This window comes from Polyodon spathula, chromosome 21, assembly GCF_017654505.1.
Source record: "Polyodon spathula isolate WHYD16114869_AA chromosome 21, ASM1765450v1, whole genome shotgun sequence".
In the NCBI taxonomy this organism is placed as follows: Eukaryota; Metazoa; Chordata; class Actinopteri; order Acipenseriformes; family Polyodontidae; genus Polyodon; species Polyodon spathula.
In genome coordinates, this window is record NC_054554.1 from 26,665,599 (window position 1) to 26,676,160 (window position 10,562).

Consider the following 10,562-nt stretch of genomic DNA (forward strand, 5'->3'; position numbering starts at 1 on the left):
CAAGAACAATATTAAGGTGTTATATAATAATCTATTACACATCTGTAAAGAAAGTTGACTTTTGAGAATAGTATACGGTTGTCTTCTATATACAGTGCCTATAGAAAGTCTACACCCCTTGAACTTTTTTCAGATTTTATTGTGTCAGTGCCTCAGAGTTTCATGCATTTAAATGATTTTTTTCCACTTATCTACACAACATACTCCACACTGTTAAGGGGAAAAAAGGTTTATTGAGGGGAAAAAAAAAAATGATATATTAAAAATACAAAACTGAAAGATCATAATTGTATAAATCTCCACCACCTGAGTTAATACCTGGTGGAAGCACCTTTGGCAGCAATTACAGCTGTGAGTCTGTTGGGATAGGTCTCTACCAACTTTGCACACCTAGATTCGGCAATATTTGACCATTCTTTACAAAACTGTTCAAGCTTTGTCAAGTTCCTTGGGGAGCGTTGGTGGACAGCAATCTTCAAGTCACATCACAAATTTTCGATTGGATTTAGGTCGGGGCTCTGACTGGGCCACTCAAGGACGTTTACCATTTTGTTCCTTAGCCACTCCAGTGTAGCTTTGGCTGTGTGCTTTGGGTCGTTGTCATGCTGAAAGGTGAACTGTCCCAGTTTCAGCTTTCTTGCAGAGGGCAGCAGGTTTTCCTCAAGGACTTCTCTGTACTTTGCTTAATTAATTTTCCATTATATCCTGACAAGTGCCCCAGTCCCTGCCAATGGGAAACATCCCCATAACAAGATACTGCCACCACCATGCTTCACAACAATGTTCAACAACTTTGTCCTGGAGTTCTTTTGAAAGTGCCTTGGTGCTCATGGTTAAGTCTTTGCTTTGAAATGCACTACCCAACAGAGGGAACCTACAGGAACTGCTGAATTTATCCTGAAATCATGTGAATCATTACAATATAACACAGGTGTAGGCCACTTAACTTGGTGTGTGATTTTCAAGGCGATTGGTTACACCTGAGCTACTTTAGGATTGCTATTACAAGGGGGGTGTACACTTATCCAACCAAGCTATATTTATTTTTAATTAATTTTCTACATATTTTTTCACTACCATGAATATATATATATATATATATATATATATATATATATATGCGCATTTTAATTCCAGGTTATGAGAAAACAAAAGGTGAACATTTTGAAAGGAGGTGTAGACTTTCTATAGACACTGTATATCTGGGGTTCAAACTCAACGTACTTTCTGTACATTTTGCACGTAGACCTACAGTTTATAAATTATACATCACTTTTATTATTCTCTTGCGCCCACTGGTGCCTGAAATGTAAACTGCAAAATGTATTGTACAAGTTGGGCATGGGGAGGGGTCACTAGAAAAACATAGGTACTGTAGTTTACAACATAGATTGTTGATTATTGACCATGTGTGACACCAATACAGTGTTAATTTAAGTTTCTTTCCGCAAGTAACAATTCTTTTTTTCACTCGTTTGTCGTATACAACAACAACAATACTCATACAGTATAAGGTATCCACCCACTTCAGGAAGAGGGATTGGTAAGTTTCGTTTTCTTCATTTCTTTCATATCCAACAGAGCGAAAGAAGTGGTGTCTGTAAGTACAGTATTTTACAGTATTGTATTTAAAGTAAATGTTGATCTAGCTCTTCATTTACATTACTTCTCATCCTGTGCTATACTTTGACATACAAGAGGGAAAAGTAACATGTTTTTTTTAAATGCTTTTTAGGAACCCGTGTAGTAATACATCTTTCACAGTTGAAGAAACGTCGGTGCATTATTAAACGTTTTCAGAACTTCAATTTAACTTCTTCAGTGAATGAAAGTATAATTCTGAAATAATATCTCTGCTTAACTTTAGGGATATTGTGAGAGTGTTTTTAATTTTTTATTTATTTAGATTACGCGCTAGTTTGTAAACAATAAACTGTAATACAATAAATTGTGAACAATAAAATAACGTCCCTTCCTTCACGATTTTATAATATATTATTAACCCTTTATTTTACTAGGAAATCACATTGAGATTAAAACCCATTTTACAAGTGAGACCTAGCCAAGAAATATAGCAGCAATACAATAAAACACATTACAATACAAGCATACAAATACAGAAATAAAATACTTCTAAAACAGAAGTCATACTCAAGTCAGTAAACAATCTATTAGTGACAGGTATAATCAACTACTTAAAACAAGCTCTCAATTAAATAATCATGCAGCTTACTCTTGAATTGTACTAAAGTTATTTGGCATTGCAACTTAAGTTTAGATTGTAATTCATTCCAAGACCAAGGAGTAAAATAAGATCTTTTAGCAGCCTCTGTACGCACTTTAGGAACTGTAAAATACAAAAATAAGAGCGATCTAAGACTGTAGTTACTGTAAAGTATTCATTTATATATGGAGGTAGCTTACATAGAATAGCCTTGCATAAAAACATATACCAGTCCCAAAGAGGTCCAGACAGCCAAACCATATAACACACAATGATGAGGACTGTAACTCGAGTTTGTAATAATATATCTCAAGGCTGCATGGTATATGGGATCAATTTGCTTAATGTTAAGGGAGATGCAAACCTATTGATTGTGTCACCTAAGTCGTTAATCGGAATAACTATAAGGATAATTAATGTCCATATATATTATTATATAATATATATATATATATATATATATATATATATATATGTGTGTGTGTGTGTGTGTGCACTCTGTGAGGTATAAATTTCCCCTGGTAGACAAGACAAAAAAAAGGAAATAAAAAACATAAAGGAGGTAGACAGGGAACTTAACGTGGTACAGCTATTCTCATTCTTACAGAAAGCGATTAATACTTTCAGGCAGAGCGAGGAAAAACGGGACACAACTTTATGAGTATGGCTGCTTGAGGGTATTAAAACATGATGGAAATTGGTCAATTTGTACTTGTGGTCATTGGTGGTTCTAAAGAACAAATCCTTTTTTCTCTTTGTCTGCAGTGTAGAATTAAGATCACCAGCATGGCACAGGTAAGTACATGTTATTATTGTTTTGAAATGTAGTTTAGAATTAAGATCACCAGCATGGCACAGGTAATACATGTTATTATTGATTTTGAAATATACAAAACTATATATATATTATATATATATATATATAATATATATATATATATATATATATATATATATATATATATATATATAGACACACACACACACACACACACACACACACAGATGCACAAAAGAAATGCAACACTCGGGTCTAATGGATTTAATCAAATATTTAAAACATATACACACACACATTATATATATATATATATATATATATATATATATATATATATATATATATATATATATATACACACAGATATTACTGTTATGATTTTGTTTGATATATATATATATATACAGATCAAAGAATCATGATAAGTTTTCAATATGAAACGTGACACACTGTCAAAATGAAAACATTACAAAGTTAGTATCGGGTATGACCTGCCTGGGCATTAACACAATCCTAGTAGTGTTGATCCATAGACCTGATCAGCCTCTGGATAGACTGCAGTGGGATGTTCCGCTGCCCTTCCTGTGCAGCTGCAGCCAGCTGGCGAAGGTTGGCTGGTCGCGGTTGTCTCCTGTGGATGGCAGTGGCGAGTTGGTCCCACAGATGTTCTGTTGGACTCAGGTCAGGAGAAAAAGCTGGCCACGGAAAGACCTCGACATTGTTTTCTTGAAGGCATTCTTGTGTTAAAGTTGAGATTCCTCCCCACATTATTACACTTCCATCGCCCCATCGGTTGGCAGCACAACAGTCAGCATAACGCTCATCATGACATCTCCGTCACTCTCTCTACCGCCACCTCAGATATTCTCTGGCCAATAGAAGACAGAGATTTCATAACATGTAACCCCTGAATGGCTTCCGAGCATACAAATCATTTTCATGCAGACGGCGAATTACAGACTACGTCATTCTGCTGATGTGTGGGTTAGTTCTTCCTGGAATTTGTTGTGCTGTAGCCACTGCAGTCTGAAAATGATTACACAGATTGATCAGTGGGATGTGACGGTCCTGGGCCGGTGTGGTGACCCTCTGCCTTCCAGGATGTAGCCTGTCCTTCACAGAGCCAGTTTATCTGGACTAGTCTGCTGATTGTTGAAGCAAAACATCTCATTCTCAGGGCAACTTCTCTCACAGCCGCATTCAATCATGCCGTTGGGCAACGGGCAATCTTCATTACTCAAGCATGGCTTGGTCGAAGCTTTCGCTGTGCTCGCGTTAATTAAAATCATGTCTGGAATGGCTATTTATACAGATTCTTAATCAACTAATTTGGGCAATTTTAATTCACCTCAAATACCAAACACTGAGCAACTGGTGTTTTTATGAAATCACATGACTTGAGCTCAGTATTTTGTTATCCAAGGAACAACAATACTACTCAAACAATCAACAAACCTATCTGCTCACAATTTAAAATGTAGATAACATTATGTATTTGCTCAATGAGCTATTGATGGAAAACTTAAGCTGTTGTGTTTTTATTGTGCATCAGTGTGTGTGTGTATATATATATATATATATATATATATATATATATATATATATATATATATATATATATATATATATATATATATATATATATATGTGCATGTAAAACATGTATATTATTGTTCCCCCTGGGGACACATACTGTATGTACCTGTAAAGTCATCTACCCATCTGTATGTGTCAAATATTTTAGTAAGTGCATACACTGGATGTAGGTCATGGTGATGGGCTTTTTCAGTTCTGTTTGCTTCTAATTAATTACATTTATGTTGTTATTTTTTAATCATGAAGAACCAAGAAAGAGACCAACGCAGTTTGGAAGCAAGAAGGTAATTCAAATGTGATTCCATTATAAATGGCCAGATAGGTGAGGGGAGTAGCTCGTGCAGATAGGTGAGGGGAGTAGCTCGTGCAGATAGGTGTGGTGAGTAGCTCGTGCAGATAGGTGAGGTGAGTAGCTCATGCAGATAGGTTAGATGAGTAGCTCATGCAGATTTCTGGTGCCCTCAAATGGGCTCCTAGTACAGAAGCGGAGTGTTGCCTTAGGCCCTGTCTACACTACATAACCAATCTCGAAAACCGCTCTAAATAGTCCAGCTCAAAGCATCCACACTAAAGTACTGTTTAATGTTTAGTCAGGCTTAATGCATCCACACACTGAGAATAGTCTGGTTACAGTTCCTAGCAGTGCAATGAACAGTGGAAATTAATACGATAGCATCCCACCATGCACTGTATTTTATTTTAAAATAATATGTTATGCCCAATATTAACAGATGTCCATATTGCTAAAAATAAATAAAACATATTTTGGAAAAAGTAAATGCGAGCACACGTACACACACACACACACACACACACAAGCAGAGCTTGAAGTTTTTGGTTTTATTGTTTAGGTGACATCCCTTTAAACAAATAAAGCTGATTCTGTTTCATAATTAAACTCAGAAAAAGTGCTTAAGTCCAAAATAATCTTTGTTTTTCCCTTCATATTTCAATATTTCAGTTTTATTTCAAACAGAGCTGACACATTACATGAATTGTTCATCCCTGATCCTACTTTTAACTCGTATTTCATTTTTGCAGTTTCCTAATTTACGTTGTGCTTTTGTTATTTTTTCCCACTAGTTTGAGTATTTTGCCAAACATATCATAAGCATTTTGGAATATTGGAGGACAGACAAAAAAAAAATGTAGTTTGGTATTACAGCATCCACACTTCCTCCAAACCGCACTACCTGGTGCGATCCAATTTAGAACTGGACTCGAAGACAGCCCCCTGAAGTGGTCTCGAGTATGGTATTAAACGCTGTGTAGTGTGGACGCGAACCGTATTTAGCATTGTGAAGCAGGTTTAAAGGCAACTAATACAGTTTAGAGGCATAGTGTGAACAGGGCCTTCGTTAATAGAAAGAGTGGAGGACATTATTATATATTGTTTATTTAAATACAAAGGTTTAACAGGTTTTTTTTTTTTATGAATAAGATACTATTATAGAATTTTGAGTACCTGAGGTTCTAAATTTGCAGGACTTGTGTGGTTTTGTACAGTGCAAACAAGTAGCTTTTTGTTTGCAGATGTCACACACTGTCTGAAATAAACCTTGAAGTGTCCCACTTACTTCAAATGCAAAAGGCAAATGCTTCTAAATACACCACAATGGATATTTAGGGTTTGGTTTTCAGGTTTTACTTTTGAGCACTATATGCACAACGAGGCATGAAAAGCATTTTGTTTGCAGAAAAGCAGCATGCAAAAGGGCGTAAATAAAAAATGAATAGCATGATTTTAACCGAGGCCCATGCCTCATAGCTGGCTATGGACTGAAGTTAGAACATAACTTCACTTGCTGTTTCAGAAGAGAATTTATTTTACGTAAAAAGAAAGAAGCAGAAGACCTGAAGAAATATGGGTACTATTTCATCATGAAGTTTGTAGACCTTTACAAAAAGTATCAACCAGAAGTCCTCCATGCATACACAACTGAGGTGAGGTTGCACAAGCATTCTATAGAAACAAATGACCATGTCTTTGCAAAGCCACAGCATCCCAAAATGGCATTCAATTTTACAACCGTGTAATGAATATGATGGTTTATTATATCATTATGAATCGTTCCCAGTTTACACTTGACTTGGCTCGTATACAGTATGTAGTGCCTCTATTTTGGTTGCACGCTAATCCTTTGTGAATAGATATTGAGGTTTTTAGTTAGCTTTGCTGTCTGTAAACTGAAGTGTCTGTTTGTCTCTCTGCTCTTCACCAGGTGCTACACTGCATATTCTTTTTGGGCCACATGCGCAAAATTGAGCCTACAGATTTCTTTGAGACTAATGGGCTAATATCCAAATTACAACAAATGTTTCCAGACCCTTTTGAGAAATACAAAACCCACCTGCCGACCCGCACTCCTTTCTCCATCATACTTGATGCGGTCAGTATAAACTTGAAAACTTGTTTATATCATCCTGCTTTTTCCATTGAGCATTGTGGCAGATCCACTTGCCATATTCGACAATTATAGTGGAGTTCTCTTCATGTCTATGGTACCCATCTCTTCTTGTCTCACAGGATCTCCTTTCTAAATTATTTACAGTGCCTTCCTTTGCAACCAGTTTGTTTTCCATTTGCTTTTAATACTGTATGTACCTGTATGTGTGTTTGTCATGATTTTAATTTGTTGCTTCTCTAGTAAGTCTTGAAAAAAGGACATTTCTGTTAAATAAAATCTGTTTAAGCATTTTACAACCAAATCCAATGACAGTTTTTTTTCCTTATGCAGATTGTGCACATCAAAGACAATCAGCATGAAAACAAGGTCATGGACTGTCTGGTTGCTTTCTTGAAAGACGTGAAGCTGTCAAAACACGACCCTGATACCAAACATCAGAACCATTACACTTTGGAGGCCACTGTCATCTGCATTTGCCATTATGAAAAGACAAACATACAAAGGTCAAACAACTTCTACGGCGCGTCCCTGTCCTGCAAGGGGAAAGTAGAGCAGGAGGTCATGATCGCTGTATCATGTCTGGAAACATGGAATGCAGCAGTGGCTCATGCAGTGAGCCTTGCAGACAATGGTGGTGCCATCATGCTTCCAAAAACAGTAAAATGCAGCGCCTTTAAAAGAAATTGGAGAACAGACCACTATTTCGGCACACCTCCATGCAAAAAATGCATTACTATATTCCAAGGCCCTTCGTTCAAGCCTTGTCAATACAAAACTGATAAGGAACCAAAATGGCCAGAATGGCCCTACGGCAACTGTGCTGAAACAGAATCTCTCAGCAAGCTCCTCAATGCAGAGCCAGAACTTTATCAACAAGTAAAGATTCTTAAGAACAACAGTCCAGCTAATCTTGAAAGAGTTACAGTTCAGAACAAGGCAAAACAAATTCTGGTCAGCAAGCTTGAAGAAAAATATTATGTGACTAATGGCAATGAGGTTCAGTTTCAGTTCTTTAAACCTCCTCCCAGTCCTTTTTAGCTCCACTATCTGTGTCCGAACCTTAAATCAAGCTAATCCCTGATCCCCACTGGTTCAAATTCTACAGCTATGGATCACCCCACAGAAGGAACTAAACCTGCTGACTAATGTTATGCTAACATGTTCAATTACATACAGCTTTTTAGTTTTCCATAGTACTTAACGAAAAACGGACACAAATTGAAATACTGGCTTCAGGTAGACTTATTTGTTAAATAAAATATCAAAATTATGTTCATATATTCATATAGTTTTGTTTTATTTTAATTATTTCTCAATCCTAAAATTCTAGGTGATGCAACACTTTTGTTATAGCTGTGCATGTGGTTTTGATGATGCTATTATACTTTCTGGAGCAGGTAGGGTTAATTGTTGTAATTAGTCTGCAAAAAAGATCTTACCTACTTGGGCTGCCCCAAGACAATACTTGCACTAGCTGAAGATGTTCAGAGAAATACATTTCATAAAAAATGGTGCCAGCTGGACATTTGTTAAATGGGGCTAAGTTTTCTTTTGTTTTTCTTTTGTTTTCTCCTGGTTTACTCATTTTGCAACCCTAACCATCTGAATTCCCCTACAATGCTTGCAGTCATCAACATCAAGTTGCTTTAAACCTTTTCTAAGGTTGTTGTGGTAGTTGTTTAGGGTTTGCGTGTATATTTTTGTACCAAAAAAATAAAACAAAAAAAAAAGATGTTTAAACGGTATTTTGTGGATGCAATGCGTCCCTGGAAAGAAATGCACTTGGTTTCGGAAATTTGTAATCTGGATGTTATTTGGTGTATCAATACTGGGAAATTTAAATAAGTAAAACTAAAAATGAGTGATAAGCTTTATAATATTGTAACTCTTGTTAGAAATAGCTTACGCCAAGTTGGGTGCTGCTGTTGCCAGTATATAGAATATATTGTGACAACAGCAGGGTTTTTTGTGCCTATCAGCTGCAGCGTCTCTGGTTTATTAAAGATTCAGCCTTTCCCCAAGTACTTGACCGTGTCTGTATCTTATACCAGGCTGCTTTGAAACCAAAACTGACATGGTATTTCTGCAGTATTACCATGCTCTCCCATACTCATACTGTGCATTTACCATAGTTTACCCTGGTATGCCATGTTTAATAGCATGCTTTAGTGTACCTTGCTATTCTTTACCTATGCTTTAGCATGCTTTCACTGTGCTTTGTTACATTTTTATAAGGGGAGGCAACATTGCAGACTGTCTGCACATATGTATAAATATTACATTTTAAAATACAACATTTTTTTAACTAGTGTAATTTCTCAAGAGATGCAGGTGACTTTTTTGTACACACATTGGTACATTATATGGTATAATATGTTAAATGCATTTTAAGCCCAAACCATTCTAGTAGTATTTGCACTTACTGTACATTGTATTTGAATATTGTCTTTGCATTGTAACCTGTTATTGCTCTGTAACACCTGTAAGTCACTTTGGATAAAGGTATCTGTCAAATAAACTAATGAAAAAAATCATTTAAAGTCTGGACAATCACCTGCTTTCCCATACCCATTGGAATGGCAGTTAGAAAACTGATCTACGTCCACATTTTACTTTATTGCAATTTTACCATATTTTTCACATATTGTACTAAAATATAGGGGTGTGCAAGGGAAACATTAATTTAAAAAATAATTTAAAATTAGAGACTTTGTTTTAATTTAAAAGTCTCAAACTTGTTTCAGGGTCTTGAACTTACTGGAAAATGGACACACGTTTACTGGGCATAGAAGGAAAAAATATAACGACTTGCAACTCAAACCGAGATCCACTATAAAATGGGTGACTGGATATTACGTGCACCTTACACTAGAGGGCACTGCACTACAGTTTAACAGAATTTTGTTTTATGAATGTGAACACACTGTTTTATTATTTGTAATTACACTGCATAATCAAATTAATTAAATAAATAAATAAATAAAGTTGAGTCTAAAGTCAAACATATTTAGGACTATAGAAGAATCCTACTCAGGATAATTAATTATATTTTTCAACATTCGTTGAGAAAAAAAAAAAACAAAAAAAACACAACACGTACCACCTTTAGAAAGTCAGCGGCAATCTCAATCTGCATTACCGTTCACGGTACTGGTGGCCATTGCAAAAACAGAGCATAAAAGCAACGGCCAAAGAGTAAGTTTGATGGAAGAATGCGGTAGTTTTACATTGGCCCTTCGTTCTGCACCAGGTAATGAGCGTGGCCTGTATTTCTCCACTTATGCTCAACGTATTTTGTCCATACATTTTAAAAGCAAGAAATGGCAACAAACACTTGCACTAGCAATGTCCACTGGCGGAGTGGTGTCGTTGTACCATTTAATTCCGTTATGTGTGTTTCGAGTTTTTTTGGGTTTTTGGGGATTTTTTTTTTTATTTTTGGACGGTTGAGATTCGTTTCGCAAAAGTAAACGGTCTGGAATTTTTAACATTTTAAATTGCTGATATTCTGAAGCGTCATACCCCTCCAGCCTCCCGATTGGTTGTGTTCACT

General features: G+C 36.1%; 1 protein-coding gene across 1 annotated transcript; it reads left to right on the plus strand.

Annotated features, from left to right (window-relative positions):
* The first annotated feature begins 1,560 nt into the window (after positions 1-1,560).
* LOC121296625 lies at positions 1,561-8,256 on the plus strand. The gene is made up of 6 exons (XM_041222373.1): positions 1,561-1,600; positions 2,990-3,019; positions 4,848-4,885; positions 6,416-6,545; positions 6,824-6,991; positions 7,340-8,256. The coding sequence occupies exons 2-6, from the start codon at positions 3,011-3,013 to the stop codon at positions 8,045-8,047; spliced, it is 1,053 nt and encodes a 350-aa protein (XP_041078307.1). The 5' UTR covers positions 1,561-1,600; positions 2,990-3,010; the 3' UTR covers positions 8,048-8,256.
* Positions 8,257-10,562: the final 2,306 nt, after the last annotated feature.